This window comes from Tasmannia lanceolata, unplaced genomic scaffold (assembly GCF_043159265.1).
Source record: "Tasmannia lanceolata isolate RefF3 unplaced genomic scaffold, GAP_Taslan_0.1 ptg000044l, whole genome shotgun sequence".
Taxonomy (NCBI): domain Eukaryota; kingdom Viridiplantae; phylum Streptophyta; class Magnoliopsida; order Canellales; family Winteraceae; genus Tasmannia; species Tasmannia lanceolata.
Genome location: NW_027518721.1, coordinates 3,466,167 through 3,483,725, shown reverse-complemented (window position 1 = coordinate 3,483,725; position 17,559 = coordinate 3,466,167). Strand labels below are relative to the sequence as shown.

Here is a 17,559-nt window from a genome sequence, read left to right as displayed (position 1 = left end):
TAAGCTTAGAATAAGAGGACTGTAAAAGTTAAAACCCTTAAATTCTTTTGTCCATAAACTGATACAGCATAAGTTACTGAATAACAAATCATATTTGAATGTGCAACATAAAAAAAAAGAAAAATGAAAAGAACCAGAGGTGGCACATTGTTAGCTCTGCTCCTACCAAATACCCATGACCTATCTCAAGCCTTGAATTCTTGTGGGTAACCAAACTAGAAGCTGCCAAGCTATTATGATAATACTCAGTTGATATTGCTCATGGAACAAAAATAAACTCAAAATACTCATGGATATTATCATTATTTTGGCATCCATATTAGACCCTCAGACCCTCTTATCTTTCATTTCTAACATAACAATTGAAAGATATTGTAAATCTTAAAAATTTAGTCATAAACAAAAAAGACTGTGGACCCCGATCCGAGATAGACGGTGCCGAGGGACGCGAGATCCCTCCTGCAATCCTCTAGATCTCCACAAAGTGAAGGAGAGCTCTACCAGGGAACTCTCGAAACTGTTGCCACCCTCACAGCATAGCATGAGTGGCGATATAAAAAGAAAGAGATACATCCTGATCCGGAGCCAGGGCTCGAAACCAAGATATATCTAAAAATAACTCAGAGTCGCCATCCATGGACACGCCATGGAACCAAAACAAATGCTCTGTTTGCAATGGATAACCAGAGATACAGAAGGCCCGTGCCTGATGACGAATGGAGAAGGTCCGAAGAGCGCCCCCAATTCGCCCGAGTGCGAACACTTGGTCTCTTATGCCATTTATTATTAACCTTGAAGAGTTTCAAGCAAAAATCATATGAAATGGGAACACGCATCTCCGAGAAAACGTCTATCTAATCATGCATGTCTCGGAGATGAAAATAAGCACACACAAAAGAACCGAAATAAATGTCACCTAATGATAACTAGGTTATGAGTGACATGCTAATAGGTGTCTAAGTTCTGGTTGACAAACACATGCATGCTACAGCAAAAGGTATAGGTCTGCACAAGAAAGTAAGAAAACACAACAAAATATGCAATATAACACAACAAATCCTAAGACTCTAAATGATTTAGCCCGAGTCCTCGGATGATCTGGTATTCATCCAAAGAAGCCTACGTATCCCCGCCTCCACCAGAATCAAGGCAACGTAGTTCTTCGCACCTATTCTAAATTATGATGCCTAAGACACCTAGACCTCTATCTTAGACTCGATCTAAAAGACCGAACTAATTATTAAAGCTTCTTGAACGATTATTTAAATTCCAGTGAATTGTAGATTTTAGGACACCCTATATGCCCTAACTAAATGCAGGTTAGCCCTAAGCTAATGCAGGTGGTTCCTACAACCTATGTGTAACTAGGCTGTATTTCCTAAGGAAAACAAAGGGTTGACTAACGCATCCTATTCTAGTCATCAGTCGGCGATGTGAATCACCAACTGACCGGACGGAGGCGCTCCTATAACTCTAGGAGAAACCCCTAACTCTAAAACAAACACAAATAAGCACACAACACATGAAAGACGAACTCCTAACTCTAAAACTCTCTATCTAGGACAAACTCCTAACTCTAGAGGAAGATTTTGTTGAAAACAAGGTTTTGAAGAAAAAAGGTTAAAGCATTTATTTATAAAGTTTGGCTGGACTTGGGATGAAGATCCCAAGCTGCACTACGTACCTCGTGGAAGAGGATCAAGCCAACGTAGTTCGAAACGAACTCTCGTAACTAGAACCTAACACTCCAAATGATTTAAGGGTTTTTAATGTATTTTTTTAAATGTTTTTGATATTATTAAAGTTTTCAAATATTTTTGAGTTTCAAATTTCTAATGTTTTTGGATTTTAAAGCTTTTCCAATGTTTCAGACCTTTAAATGCCTTCACTCTTAAAGGGAACACACAAGTACAACCGCAAATTAGGGCAAAACCCTAAAGCTAAAGGGGAAACCACGAACAAGCAACCGGCGTCTCAAAGAGACAAACCACAACATGAAAGTTAGTGCCCCAAGAACAGAGAAAACAATCTAAGATCCTGTAGACACCCCATTTTGATCGGACCCAAGTTCGCTATTGTAGACACCCCATTTTGATTCGTTTTAATCAACAAAGAAGTTAGTGTGATGTTGTCGGAGTCTAGTGTTTTTCATTCCCGTGTTCGTCCCTTATGCTTTCTCAATCGTTCCGATCTATTCTGCAATGTTCCGCATTTTCTTTTCGCCAAGTGTTGAGAATGGTTATATTAGCCAGGCGAGAGAGAGTTTGTACCCACTAAGTGGGCCCACCATGAACATGTTGATGAGCGCATTTATTTTTCTCATTTAAAGCCGTACTACTAAGGTATTTTCTTTGTTTCTGGTATTTCAGGTTTATATTGAGGGAATTCCGAGGAAAATATGCTAAAAGGATGAAATTTTACGAAAAATTGCAATTGTGGAACAATCTAAGTAGAAAATTGTGTGTGGGTTCCAATTTGGATGGTCAAGATCAAAGAAGAAAATCCAAAATTTTCAAGATATCTTAGTAGGCCAAATATTTAAGAATTCTTTTTGGGTCCAAGTTGAAAACGTCACACCGTTATTTTTCTTTGAAAGTTTCAAGCATTTCAAAGGTTAGATAAAGAACAAAGAAGAGTGAAATTCCTAAATTCAATGGTTGAGATTGAAATCAACAAAGCAAGAGGGAGGAAATCGAAATTTATTTTTGGTAAAACCACCCCCATATTTGGTTAGTTCACTTCCCTTGTTGGATTCCCTTGGTCGTTTCTTTCTCTTTCCCCCTTACCCATTAAATGAACGGTTTGGATCAAATTATGGAATAAATTAGAAAGCATGGTCAATTATCATTGTGGCCCATTAATTGGAAGATCCGGATTATATTGAGGAAATGATTTGGCTACACATATCAATTGGACAAGTGGAATTTTTGGAGGAGTGCCTTGACCAATTCGTGCAAGCTTGAGAAAAATGGGACCCACTTGGATTTGCATTTACGTGCAAGCTTGTTCTCTACACAACAGCAGCCCATGTGTTCTCATATGGAAAATAGTAATTTCTAATTATTACAACCATACACATGCAATATAAGTGGGACCCACCAGGGAAGAAACTATATTGTTTCCAAAGTTGCCATTCATGTTCCCACACCTCATGTTCCCACACCAAAGTCAACAAAAGAAAAAAATTTAATCTTTTTTGGAGGCCCCTCTCTCTCTCTCTCCCTTCTTTCCTTGGTCATCAATGATGGCTAGTCATGGTCATCTATGGTGGTTGGTCATGGTCACCCATGGTGGCTACCAATACCACACATGTTTAAAATTTAGTCATTTATGATGGCTATTAAAAATGTCTTTTTATCTCAAATAGTGTTCCTATATGCAGCTATAAATATGGCTTGTATTCTCAAAAACAAAGAGGAGAAAAAAAGAGTGTGGCTCATCTAATAAAAAGCAAAGAAAAAGAGAAGAAGAAGAAAGCAAGGCGAATCGTACAACGGCGAGGTTTTTCGGACTCCGCGGCTTTCGGATTCGGCGAAGACTCCATCAGAGGTAAGTACACTGTTCTCGGATTTTTCAGGATCGTTTGGTATTTTTTATGTATTTTACATGATTTTTAAGCATTTAATTGAATTTAATTGAATATTAATTGCGTGTGCTTAAAGTCATGATCTGCGTAAGCTTTCCAAATCCGTTTCATCCCGAAAGTTAATACAATGTTTGATCTAAATAGAGTACCATAACTATCGGATCAGATCGGGCATTGGATCAACAGTTCTTTCGAGTTTGAGTGAAGAGTGGTATTTTATTTAAAATATGGGCTGAGAAATTATGAAATTCGAAAAAATAGTCATCTCAGGATGATCTATTTTTTGGAATTTTAAATTTTTCTTGTGTTCATCACATCGGAACAAGGTTGGAGGATGTTTTCCGAAATCATAATTTTCTCGAAAAGCGTGTTTTAAAAATAGAAAACTCTTCAAAAATATCTTTTTGACCAAGAAAAATAAAATATATATTAAACGGATTCCAAAATTAATGAAACTTCATGGAAAACTAATATGGTACTAATACATTCTACCATGAGTTTTTCATAAATTTTGGACTTTGTTTGGTTATTATTTTATGCTTTCTTTGAAAATTATCAGATTTTGGGAGAATTTTTACTAACATCAGATCATCATTAAAATTCATAACATTTTTACATAAGTCTTATATTTCACATTTCTTTCTTCTGTAAAAGTTTCAAGTGATTTGGATCTTGTTTCATGTGTGGTGTAGTGTTAATTCATAATCTGGGCTGAAAATTGAAAAATCCGAAGTCAGTAGTAAATAATTTCTAAAATTCATGAAAATCTCACTGCATGCTATTTATATTCATATTTTATTTCTGTAGAAATTTCATAGAATTTAGATTTATATTTCTACTAGTTTCTGTGTTAATTGTGCAATCTGGTCATTTAATTGTTTAATCCAGATTAAATGTGAAATTAATGTAAAAATCTGCAAAACTCATACAGTAAGCTACATACATTCCCATATTGCTGCTGTAAAAATTTCAACTCATTTCGAATTTTTTTGCAATAATTTCACTTGTAAAACCACTCATATGCTTAAAATTGATAAAATCCATGGAAAATTCGAAATTAATTGAAAATCATATAAAAATTCCTAAAGAACTTTAAAATTCTGTCACATGTTCACTCCTTAATCCATTGAAACGGAAATTTTAGGATCTTTAGATTTTCCTGGAAAAATGGCCAGTGCATCCATAATCGTATCCCAATTGCAACTTGATCTTTGACAATTTGAATATTTAAGCTATAGCATGTTGTTGGCTCCGAGGTTACTGTCCACGAAAATCCTGAGATCTGCCAGGCAATAAGATGCTATAACCTAAGTATTAAATTGCACAAGGAAAGAGCGCACGATTCCCTCCCTTGGATGCCATTCTGGGCCGAAATTGGTGAACCCTAGAACCATTGGTATTCCTTAAGTGCCCAAAAACTGAAAATCCTTAAAATCTGAAATTCGTTAACCTCAAGAACTTAAATCGATTCAGCTTGTATCTTTCGGAACCATTGGATCATGGTTTCCGATCTAAGAAACATTAGAGCCCAATTTAGGAACCCTGGTGTCAGGTCGTGTCCTAGGTTTTAGGGAGTCCTAGAGTTAGGAGTCCAGCCTCATCACGGACGTTTGTTATGTATAGCAACCGTGCCATAGGTCTCGTTACACTAGTTGCCCAATCTTTCCTTAAGACGAGCCTAGTAAACTATGGTGTAGGTTAACTTACATTAGTCTAAGGAACAACTTGCATTTAGATAAGAATCATATAGCATCTCAGATGAAATCCTAAGATAATAAAATCCTCAACTTGAATTAAATAACTTCTCTCAAAACTGTTGAAACAGTCAGTTCTGTCTAGGTCGGTGTCCTAGTTGAGTTAGGCATAAGTAGCTTAGCTTAGGTGCACCGAACTACGTCGACTCTGATCCCAGTGAGGCTTGGGTACGTAGGCAGCTTGGATGTCTGACGGCATACCACCCGCGAGTCGGCACCACAACAAATTGTGGTGTTTTGGATATTAATTTTCTTATAAATGCTTAATCAAATCATTTAGGGCTTTCCATGAAATTAGAATTCTAGGAGAACTTTCACTTAGATTGAACCCAGACAAATTAATAAATCAAGATACACATTTAGGATTCCCATTGAAATTAGATTTTAGGATGCATGTCACTTAGTTCGCACATTAACATAGGGTTGAATGAGCCATTTAAAATAAATTTAAAAGAGTTAACTTTTAGAATTGAAGACCGATTATCGGGCAGGAATGGTGCATATGGTGGATAAATCCCCATACCTTCCATTCTTGTAACCAGGTAGCGAGTCTAGATTTCTGGTTAATTATGGGTCCTAGATCCCACATCTAGGTGGCGACTCTGTCAGTCTCTTTTGTGTGGAATTCGGATTGTCTTAGTGATCCCAAGTTCACATAAAAGACGAATTAAAATCAATAATGAAAGGCACACGCCAATCGCGTGGGTACGAGAGACCAAGAGAAGAGAGCGCGGCGGCTCGCGCCCCACGCCCCTCTCGCGGGATCGGGGCCCACAGACTGGCGACTCTGCTGGGGATAACCTAACTTCATTACAATTCCAAAGGATAACTCATTTGAATCTATTTCAACTGGCTCATGAAAACTCTATCTCTTTTATGCTTGTTAGATTAGTTTGTATGCTTTATTTTCTCATCACATTTACTCAAACTTAATCTAACAAAACCTGAAGGCATCATAGATTGCGCGAACTTATTGCACACACTTACATCACTTTCATCTAAACCCCTGCATCTCACATGCACACACGTCCTATTTTAGGAACCCGGAGGGTTATCTAGCATGGTTGACTGGGATTTCATCACCTGGTGCCTCTGTGCTAGAGAAGCATTCCACCCTTAGCCTAGTACCTTTATGGTACGTAAACGGATCTCTTGTTCACGTACTGATACGCCGGACACTGGTACAGTATATCGAACATGGATTCGCGCTAAGGGAACTCTTGGCCTTACCCCTAGATTAACCCACACATGCATGTAGTATACGAACACATGTGCATCACGTGTGTGAGCCTAGTTTAGGATATCTTACCCAATTGTGTGTGTGAGCCTAGTTTAGGATATCCTACCCATTTGTGTCTAGATTAGGCCGTAGTCCATCTTTCAATGGCTACGATCGGTCCTAGGTACACAAACAAAGTCATGAGTCGAGATCCTCTCTCCACTCCGCTAGATTAGGGTTAGGATTGATGCCTTCAGGTAACACTGATAAAATGTGCGAAGATTAAAAAACTTTTCCTTTGGGGTTAGGATGTAAATCCCATTCATTTCCAAAGATCTCATAGGATTACTCATTCATGATCCATCTGTTGAAAGCAATCTTATGCTATCTCATCTCATCTTGATCTCATCTTGTTGTTGATATCCATCATTCAGATTTTAGATCTGGTCCTTGACCCTACTTTTGTCATTCTTATGGCCATGGTCTATTATCTGAGCCATTGATTGATCCAATGTTTATCATATATCTTTTACCCCTGGATCATATCGAAATCATTGATGAAAAAGTTTGATCTCACCTGTATTCTTTGAGTGCATGATCGTTGTTGAGATCGAAACTTATTTTGATTAAGGATGTTTATCGTTCCTGGCTCTTTCATTCCCAAAAGAAGAACGGTTATACCCAAAGAACACCTTAAGGAATAGATTGAGGATTCTTTCCAAATTAACATACCCGTTGATGTATTTCAAGATTACTCTTTTCTCTATTTGTTCAGAATCTTTATCTCATGATTATTGATCTAGTATGTTAACTTCCAATCAGGATTCTGAAAGATAGCAACCATCGCTTCAAAAAAGGGCACCCAAGCTAAACCTACCTGGTCTAGACCTACCTCAGTGTCTAGACTTGTTCGTCATTTTGATCCCACTGTGTCACCAACAGCACCTTTACCATCTTCACCAGAGTTGTCAGGTTCTTTTGAAGTCAACCAAATGGCTAATGATCCAGTGGACCCCATGATAACTATACAGGAAATGTTGAGAAATATGTGTCGAGATATAGCAGGGTTGAAAGATGAGGTGACTCATCTAAAAGACCAGAGTACTCAAAAGGTCTCTACTTCTAAAGATCCCACCATTCAGCCTCCTCCGGCCACATCTCCTAACCTCACCAGACCAGTCATCTCTCCCGTAGAGATCGATCTAGAAGATGAGCAATATGCTGGGGAATACTTTGTCCCTCCGGTTAACAAGGAGAATGAGTTGTTCGATAAGTATGAGAAGATGGCTCGTGACATTGAGAGCATGAAGGTTCAAGCGTCCAAGGGATTCGATATTTCTGAATTTCTGGTGTCCCCTAATGCCATATTCCCGCCTAAGTTCAAGGCACCAGACTATGACAAATATGATGGAACTGGGTGTCCGAGAAACCACGTCAGATGGTTCATCACTCTTTCCCAGCAGCATGGCTTAAGTCGAGAGCAGATGGCTCATTTGTTTCCTATGTCTCTTATAGGGGTAGCCAAAAGATGGTTTTTGAGGTTGAAACCAGAAGAGATTAGGACATTAGAAGAAATCTCTAACCGATTCGTAGAACAATTCTCCATGGAGGAAGGGATCGAGGTCACTAAAAGAGATCTGAAGCTGTTGAAGCAGAATCCTCAGGAGACATTCACATCTTTCATTAGGCGCTGGAGGCGCAAGTCTGCCCAACTGAGCCATAGAATGTCAGAGGAAGACCAGATAAAGTTGGTCCTCAAGAGCTTGTCCCCGCAGTACTTTCACTTCATGGCGCCGCAGCACTATCAGAATTTCGATCATTTGATTAAGACCGGCACCCAGATCGAGGATGCTATTGCTAAGGGCCTCCGAGCCAAAACGCTATCTGATGTCCGAGAGGGGAAGAGGCCTATGATCCAACCGAAGGAAGTACAAGCAGTCAGTTATACCAGACCAGTGGCCAAGCCTGTTGATGAAGTTGTTAGACCAATGGTGACGAAGCAGTTCAGGCAGTTTGACCCATTACCATTTCCACTGCCCATGATACTTAAGAAGTTGATCAGAGACAAGAAGATCAGACTTCCGGATGTCAAACCTGTACCTAATCCGCTGCCCGGAAACTGGAGAAGGGATCAATACTGTGAATATCACAGGGGCCCGGGACACATGACTGAGAACTGTTTGGCCTTGAAGCACGCGATTCAGAACATGATCGATAAAGATGAGCTTGCAGTTGAAAGGCCGAATATCACTCAGAATCCTCTCCCCAACCACCGTGCTGTTGCTCCTCCCACTACAAACGCTATCTTTGTAGATGAGCCCATCCTTGATCCCTCTACTCTCATTTGCGCTATTACATCTGATAAAACATATGTTTTGAAGTTTGACGATGAAGAGCTCAGAGAATTCAGAGAAAAAGAACCTTATGTGCTGTCGTTTGACGATGCTGAACTCACTGAGTCATCTTCAGCCCAGTCATATGCGCTTCAGAATGTTGGTCTGGAAGAAGCAAAGGAAGCCACCTATGTTCTAAGGATGGAGGACTTTGAAGAGGATGTCAGTAATGCACCTTATGTTTTCAGAACGGACGAAGACGAACTGCTGTTGCTGGATGATCAGTGTAACGAGATGCGTCACATGACCCGAGGTGGGCGAGTGTTCAAACCACCAGAATTGAGTGTAGAAAACCCGGCAGGGGTTGCAAGAAACTCAGAAAATCAGAGGCAGAATAAAGTGAGCGCAGACGAAGAAGATGAGAGCATGTTAAAGCAGCTGAAAAAGACTCAGGCTAATATCTCGGTATGGGGTTTACTAATGGCCTCATCGAAGCACAGAAAGCTAGTCCTTCAAGAGCTTAATGCAGCACAAGTTTCTGTTAATACCTCACCTGACGAGCTTGTCAGTCTCGTAGCCATGGCCAGAGCTGCGAAAACATTGTCATTCGCTGATGACGATTTACCTCCTGAGGGCCGAGACCATACTAAGCCTCTTAAAATCACAGTCTTCTGTAACAAGAAGAAGGTGCCAGAGGTGTTGGTTGATAACGGCTCTGCACTGAATGTTTGCCCATTAAGCACCGCAGCAACCCTGGGGTTCAGTCCTGAGAATTTTATTCCATCCGAGCAGGGTATTCTAGCATATGATGGCACTCGCCGAGATGTAATCGGGACTTTGGTCACTGAGATACAGATTGGCGGAGAAGACTTTGAGGTAGAATTTCAAGTCTTAGATATTAAAGCTTCATTCTTACTGTTGCTTGGCCGTCCTTGGATGCACAAGGTCGGGGTTGTTCCGTCTACTCTCCACCAAAAACTGAAGTTCATTCGCAGGAACAGAGTGATAACGGTAAAGGGGGATCCTGATCTCGAGATAGGGCAGATCACTCCGGACATAACTGGGGAAAGATCCGAAGATATCAATTTGACGGGGTTTTCACTAGAGGTGACTACGATCACTTTCAAAGAGGCTTTGAATGAGGAAATTTGTTTCCTGACCAGTACGAATTCGAATGTCATCAGAATGATTCGCCGACAGGGCTATATGCCAGGCGCCGGGTTAGGCAAATATCATCAGGGTTTGACCGAGTTTCCTGTGTTCAAAACATTCAATGGTTTGTTCGGACTGGGTTACAAGCCTACAAAGAAGGAAATTGTAGAGATGAAGCAGTTGATGCTGAAATGGGCAGAAAACCGTCGTCGGGGCTTGGGGTTACCAATGGCACCCATTGATTTGAAAATGAACGGCCGATTCCGAAAAGAAGGCGCAGCCTTTCCTTTCTGTGGCTTTGCAGAGTTTTGGTTGGATGAGAGCACAGGGCAGATGCTTCCGGGGTTTGAGATTTTCTTCGATCTTGAGCTAGAAGATGAGCCAGTGGGTATGCAGATTGTAGAGACAGAGTCTGAGGCTGATTGGACAGAGCACATAGAGCCGAGTCTTCTGAATTCACTTTTTCAAGAAGGGTCACAGACTGTGGCCGTGATTGGCAGGAGCCCGCTGATACTGGACCCAACTCGTCTTATCACCCCGGCTGAGGAACCTCTGACTAACTGGACTTCTCAAGTCCTACCCCAGGTTATTTTCCAGTACAAACGAATCCCTTCAGAAAAGTCAGTCGTCCATAAATACGTGTCAGTCTCCGGGTTTGATTCAGAGTCTATATCTTCTAATGAGTCTTTTGATGCAGGTACCATAGATGACCATTCACCTGAGATCGGCGACGTTTCTTCCTTTTCAAGCGAGATTGAGTTGGAGTCTGTTCATAATAAAGCATCTGTTGCTGTTTCCTTTTATAGTCCTGAGTCAGTTGACGCAGGTGTCAACATTTCCATCGAGTCTGTAAAAATGAGTCCAAAGTTCATTGTACCCCCCGATGAGGGTAATTCGTCTGTTGATGTATATGATTCAAATTCCAATGAAATGAAGGATTCTTCTTTTGAGTACATTCCTGTCTCTATTTCATCTGCTGAATCTGCTCTAAAATCTGATAATCTTAAAAATAACAATCAAGACTCCCCCTCTGATGAGGATGCCGACGAAACTCCCCCTGAAATCAGACATATGATCCAACAGGAGGAGAGTCGCCGAGCAAAACCACTTGATGAGGAAGTTGAAACTGTGAACATTGGTGATGAAACCTCAATTCAGGAAATAAAGATCGGCAAAACTTTATCTCCTGAAGAACGTGAGGAATTGATCACCCTGCTTAAAGAGTTCAAAGAAGTTTTTGCTTGGTCTTACGATGATATGCCAGGATTAAGTGAGGAAATCGTCCAGCACAGATTACCCTTAATCCTTGGTGCTAAGCCAAAGAAGCAAAAACTCCGAAAGCTCAAAACAGAATGGGAGTTGAAAGTCTATGAAGAAGTGAAGAAATTGTTAGAAGTAAAATTCATCCAGGTGGTGGAATATCCTGAATGGCTCGCTAACATAGTACCGGTGCCCAAAAAGGACGGGAAAGTCAGAATGTGTGTTGATTTTAGAGATTTAAACAAAGCAAGTCCTAAAGATGACTTTCCTCTTCCAAGCATTGATCTCCTGGTGGATAACACTGCTGGACATGCTCTTTTATCCTTTATGGACGGATTCTCAGGGTACAATCAGATTAAAATGGCACCTGAAGACATGTTGAAGACAGCGTTCATCACTCAGTGGGGTACATATTGCTATAGAGTGATGCCGTTTGGCTTGAAAAATGCTGGTGCTACATATCAAAGAGCTGCCACGACTCTTCTTCATGATATGATTCACAAAGAGGTTGAAGTTTACGTTGATGACATGATCGTAAAGGGGAAGACTCGGCCTGAGCACACTGTTGCCCTGAGAAAGTTTTTTGAGCGGATCAGGAAGTATCAGCTTCGTCTGAACCCGAGTAAATGTGTATTTGGCGTTACGTCAGGAAAACTCTTGGGGTTTATGGTCAGCGAAAGAGGGATCGAAGTGGACCCGCAAAAGATCAAGGCGATTCAAGAAATGCAGCCGCCGACGACAGAAAGGCAGATCCGAGGTTTCCTTGGCAAAGTTCAGTATCTGAGACGGTTCATAGCACATCTGACGATGACGTGTGAACCCATTTTCAAGCTTCTGAAGAAGAATTCCTCGAACAAGTGGAATGAAGAGTGCCAGGAGGCTTTTGAAAAGGTTAAGCAATGCCTATCATTGCCCCCTGTTCTTTCGCCAGTTATTCCAGGCCAACCGTTGCTGTTGTACTTATCTATCACGGATACAGCGATGGGTTGCATGCTTGCTCAGCAGGATCTTGAGTCTAAGAAAGAAAGACCCATTTACTACATCAGCAAGAAGATGCTAGAGTATGAATTAAAATACACTGTTTTGGAGAAGACTTGTCTCGCATTAGTTTGGGCAACCCAGAGGCTTAGACATTATTTGCTTTCAAACAAGGTTCTTCTGCTTTCACGAATGGACCCTCTAAAGTACTTGTTTGAGAAACCTGCCCTTACAGGAAGGACTGCAAGGTGGTTATTGTTATTGTCTGAGTTCGACATCACTTATGTCGCTCAGAAATCAGTTAAGGGGCGGGTTATAGCTGAACAATTGGCCGATGCTCCAGTTGAGGAGAATGCTGTTCTAAAAGCCGAATTCCCTGATGAAGAAATTATGGATATCGAAGAAGAAGAGGTTCTCAGCACCAAGTGGTTAATGTACTTTGATGGAGCCGTAAACAGTCGTGGGCAAGGAGTAGGTGCAGTCTTGGTCTCCCCGAAGAAAGAATACATTCCTATCTCCATCAAGTTGCAGTTCGAGTGCACCAACAACATGGCAGAGTACGAAGCCTGTATTGCCGGACTTGAAGCAGCCTTAGCTTTGCAGATTCAAGATATTGATGTGTTCGGGGATTCCATCCTGATCATTTACCAGATTAATGGGCAATGGAAAACTCGAGAAGATAGATTGATCCCTTATAATATGTATTTGGAATCTCTAGTCCAGAAATTCAAGAGCGTCACATTTACTCACTTATCAAGGACCAGAAATCATTTTGCTGATGCTTTGGCCACTTTGGCCTCGATGTTAGATATCTCCGCTACAATGGAAGTTCAACCGTTAGCCATCAGACTGCAATGGGCACCTGCGCACGTAAATGCTATAGAGATTTCAGCTAGATGTCCAGATGGGAAGCCTTGGTACACAGATATCAGAAACCTCATTTCAGGCAAGGGTCATCCTCCGGAAGCTTCAAGCAAGGAAAGGAAAACTCTCCAGAAGTTATCTGCGAATTTCATCATTTGCGGTGAAGAGCTGTATAGAAGGTCATTTGATGGCATACAACTCCTTTGTGTTGATGAAGATAAAGCTGCGGAGCTTATTGAGCAGACTCATGAGGGTGTTTGTGGACCTCATATGAACGGGAAGATGCTATCTAGAAAGATCCTTAGACTTGGATTCTATTGGCCTACAATGGAAACAGACTGCTTCGCATTTGTAAAAAAATGCCATAAGTGTCAAGTCTATGCGAATCTTATTCATGTTCCTCCTTCGGAGTTGCACTCCCTGACTTCGCCGTGGCCGTTTTCGGTATGGGGAATAGACATCATTGGGAAGATTTATCCGAGATCCTCGAGCGGACATGAGTACATTCTGGTGGCTATTGATTATTTCACAAAGTGGATAGAGGCTGCATCTTATGCTTCCATCACTTCGAACACAGTTGCGAAGTTCATCCGTACCAATATAATTTGCAGATACGGAGTACCTCACGAGTTGATTTCAGATAATGGATCACATTTCAAGAAAGAGGTGTTACACCTGTGTGAAGAGTTCAAGATAAGGCATCACAAGTCGTCTCCTTACAGGCCGCAGACGAATGGGGCCGTTGAAGCAGCAAATAAGAACATCAAAGTCATTATCAGTAAGATGACTGAGACATATAAGGACTGGTCGAACAAACTTCCTTATGCCTTATGGGCTTATAGAACATCGATCAGGTCTTCAACAGGCGTGACTCCGTATTCTTTGGTGTACGGAATGGAGGCTGTTCTCCCTGTTGAGTTAAGAATCCCCTCTTTGAGAGTGATGGTGGAGGCCGATCTGCCAGAGTCAGAATGGGCAAAGGCCAGACACAATGAGCTACAGATGATAGATGAGAAGAGGCTGAGAGCCTTGTATCATATCCAGGGATATCAGAGACGGATTGAGAGAGCTTTCAATAAGAAGGTTCGTGTCCGAGATTTGAAGCCTGGAGATCTTGTATTGAAGTCCTACAGGGCACCGGTATTTGACCCAAGAGGAAAATTCAGGCCAAACTGGTCTGGTCCTTACATTGTTGATGAAGTCCTGCCTGGAAAAGCCGTAAGACTCCTCAATGAAAATGGAGAAAAATTAAATGAACCTACAAACCTGGATCAATTAAAGAAATATTATGCTTAAATACACTAGGAGGCCATCCTTGGACGATTTAAGCTTCAAGCTATACCCAAATATTTTAAACTATTTGCAAACCCTTTGGGCCTAGAAAAGAATGAATGATGAAACCCCCTTTTGCTAAAAGAACCTTTGAGCCGAAAGAAAGTCAAAATTTATTTGTTAAACTTAAACCAGGGGCATCTTTTATGACTTTCGTCATAAAAGATTTTACGTCCGAACTACACGTGACCTGATTCCCAATTTCTTTGGGGATACGTAGGCAGTCTGGAGGATCCAGATTCGGTCAAAATACATGCAAACATACCAAATTCTAACCGGTTTGAACCTAAGCCTACCCGAAAGTCCTTCTAGTGTACTCAGGCCCAGGTTTGTAGAGAAACAGAAATAAAGAAAAATGATGGAGTCTTAGACCCGCTAGACTGAAAACCCGCAAGGGCGGTCTAGGCAAAAGTTAGAATCATTCACCCGCTAAGCTGAAAACCCGAAAGGGCGGCTTAGGCAAAAATCAGGGTACTGAGCCTGCTGGATGGAAAATCTGCAAGGGCAGACAGTCCAGGCAAAAATTAAGGCATGCGGTCCGCCGAATCGAAAACCTGAAAAGGCGATTTGGTCATGGCAGTGACTTCATGAGGAGATGGCAGAGCTTTAAAAGCCAGCTTAACTTTCAGCTTCTTTGGCACCTTCTCAAAGTCTAAGTAAGCGCCATCAAGACTTCTTCTGATACTCTTTGAGTTAGAGAGGTTGAAACCGAGCAATCTAAAGGGATAATAGCCATGACGAAAATACCAAAAAGGGGGTTGAAGTACCTTTAAACGCGGTATTCAAAAGATTCCAAGAGTGGTTGACTTTTACCATTTTTAAAAAAAAAAAAAATCTTATCAGACTAAGAAGCAGATTTCAGTCTCTCTTAATGTTCGAGTCGTGTGTTCGTCAGTTGTCTCGTTCGTGGTTTGTCAAAGTGTTTCCTTGTTGAGTCGAGGTCAGTTGTCAGAATCCTGTTTAGTTAAAATCCCTCCCCAAGCCGGGGTGGCAAGAAAAATAAAGGGTAAAGCAGAACTCTCAGGAGAAGCAGAGAATTTGTGGCTTTTGTGAACAAGTACAAAGTAGAGCAGAGTTCGGAAGATTGATAGGCTTTTAGCCCAGTTCCAACGTTAGCAGATGGCAGTGATGAAGCAGGATTTTGAGCAGAACCATGTTCTTGTATTTTTAAGAGCCTTATAAGCCCAAGTGTTCATCAGAAAAGTTTGTAACCCCAAGTGTACATTAATGAAAGCCTTTGGCCCATTTTTCTTGTGTTGCTCTCCAAATGAATTTTGTTATGGAAGTAATCATACTAGGGGCATCTTTTATGACTCACGTCATAAAAGATGTCAAATACACATTGATATTTGAAATGGACATTCTCCTCAAATAGAGACTAGAGAGTTTGAACATGCTCTTTTGGTTCAAGCTCTCCTGTCGAGTATTTGGTTCGTGTTGCTTTGGTAAAGCTTCAATCTCTAAAAAAAATAAAATAATAATAATAATAATAATAAGAAGAATGACTCTTTGAGCGTGGCATTTGGGACTTTTTAAGTGTCCGCAGTGTGTCCCTACCTAACAAGTTGGGAGTCAGGCATACCTGCGAGGGGGTTTGTATGGATCCGTGTTGCATGACGGGCATACAAATCTGGATTTATATGGAACCGTGTTACACCACGGGCATATAAATCTGGGGTCTTATGAGATAATTTAGCAATTCCTTTGTTAATGTGAGACTCTTTGAGTAGTTGAGACCCTTCGAGTGTTACAGACTCTTCGGGTAGTTGAGACTCTTTGAGTATAAATGTTTTGTGTTGATTTGAGACTCTTTGAGTAGTTGAGACCCTTCGAGTGTTACAGACTCTTCGGGTAGTTGAGACTCTTTGAGTATAAATGTTTTGAGACTCTTTGAGTAGTTGAGACCCTTCGAGTGTTACAGACTCTTCGGGTAGTTGAGGCTCTTTGAGTATAAATGTTTTTTTGTGTTGATTTGAGACTCTTTGAGTAGTTGAGACCCTTTGAGTGTTACAGACTCTTCGGGTAGTTGAGGCTCTTTGAGTATAAATGTTTTTTGTGTTGATTTGAGACTCTTTGAGTAGTTGAGACCCTTTGAGTGTTACAGACTCTTCGGGTAGTTGAGACTCTTTGAGTATAAATGTCTCGCCATGATTTGAGACTCCTTGAGTAGTTGAGACCCTTCGAGTGTTACAGACTCTTCGGGTAGTTGAGACTTTTTGAGTATAAATGATCTTTGTTGATTTGAGACTCTTTGAGTAGTTGAGATCCTTTGAGTGTTAGTTGAGACTCTTTGAGTATAAATGTTTTTGTGATGTATTTGAGACTCTTTGAGTAGTTGAGATCCTTTGAGTGTTATAGACTCTTCGGGTAGTTGAGACTTTTTGAGTATAAATGATCTTTGTTAATTTGAGACTCTTTGAGTAGTTAAGGCCCTTTGAGTGTTACAGACTCTTCGGGTAGTTGAGACTTTTTGAGTATAAATGTTTTGCGTTAATTTGAGACTCTTTGAGTAGTTAAGGCCCTTTGAGTGTTACAGACTCTTCGGGTAGTTGAGGCTCTTTGAGTATAAAGATTTCTATGTGTTTGAAGCTCTCTGAGTGTTTGATTTGAGACTCTATGAGTGTTACATACTCTTTGAGTAATTTGATTTGATATTCTTTGAAGGGTTGATTTACGTCTGCATCGATAGTGGTCTGCTTTCTTTGAGGTAATTTCATTGGGTTCGTTTTCTTAAAAGCTTTATTTTAACAGAGTATGTTTGTGTTTGCTTTAATAGAGTCTTTGCGTATTGATTTAAATAGTTGAGTTGTGAGTATTAGAGAGAAGCCATCTCATTGAGATGTCGTGATTGCCGAGTTACGGGTCGGTGAGAGGTTATCTCCCATTTGCTTGTTGTTTAAGACTCTCTTAATGTTACTTTGTTGTGTGCCCTTGTGAATACCACCCTTAGAACCCGAGAACCCAAAAATTTGCTTTGCTTTTGGGTCAGTCAAAATGTGTCGTCTGTTCAGCTTTGCCATTCGCGTGTTACACACGCTCTGCCAAAGAGGGGCATCTGTAGACACCCCATTTTGATCGGAC

At 40.8% G+C, this 17,559-nt stretch overlaps 2 protein-coding genes across 2 annotated transcripts; both read left to right on the top strand.

The window, feature by feature from the left end:
* Positions 1-3,438: 3,438 nt before the first annotated feature.
* Positions 3,439-9,350, top strand: LOC143864033 (uncharacterized). Its single transcript, XM_077374848.1, has 3 exons — positions 3,439-3,549; positions 7,382-9,295; positions 9,346-9,350. The coding sequence occupies exons 2-3, from the start codon at positions 7,552-7,554 to the stop codon at positions 9,348-9,350; spliced, it is 1,749 nt and encodes a 582-aa protein (XP_077230963.1). The 5' UTR covers positions 3,439-3,549; positions 7,382-7,551.
* Positions 9,339-10,928, top strand: LOC143864013 (uncharacterized). The gene is made up of 2 exons (XM_077374832.1): positions 9,339-10,629; positions 10,742-10,928. The coding sequence occupies exons 1-2, from the start codon at positions 9,373-9,375 to the stop codon at positions 10,748-10,750; spliced, it is 1,266 nt and encodes a 421-aa protein (XP_077230947.1). The 5' UTR covers positions 9,339-9,372; the 3' UTR covers positions 10,751-10,928.
* Positions 10,929-17,559: the final 6,631 nt, after the last annotated feature.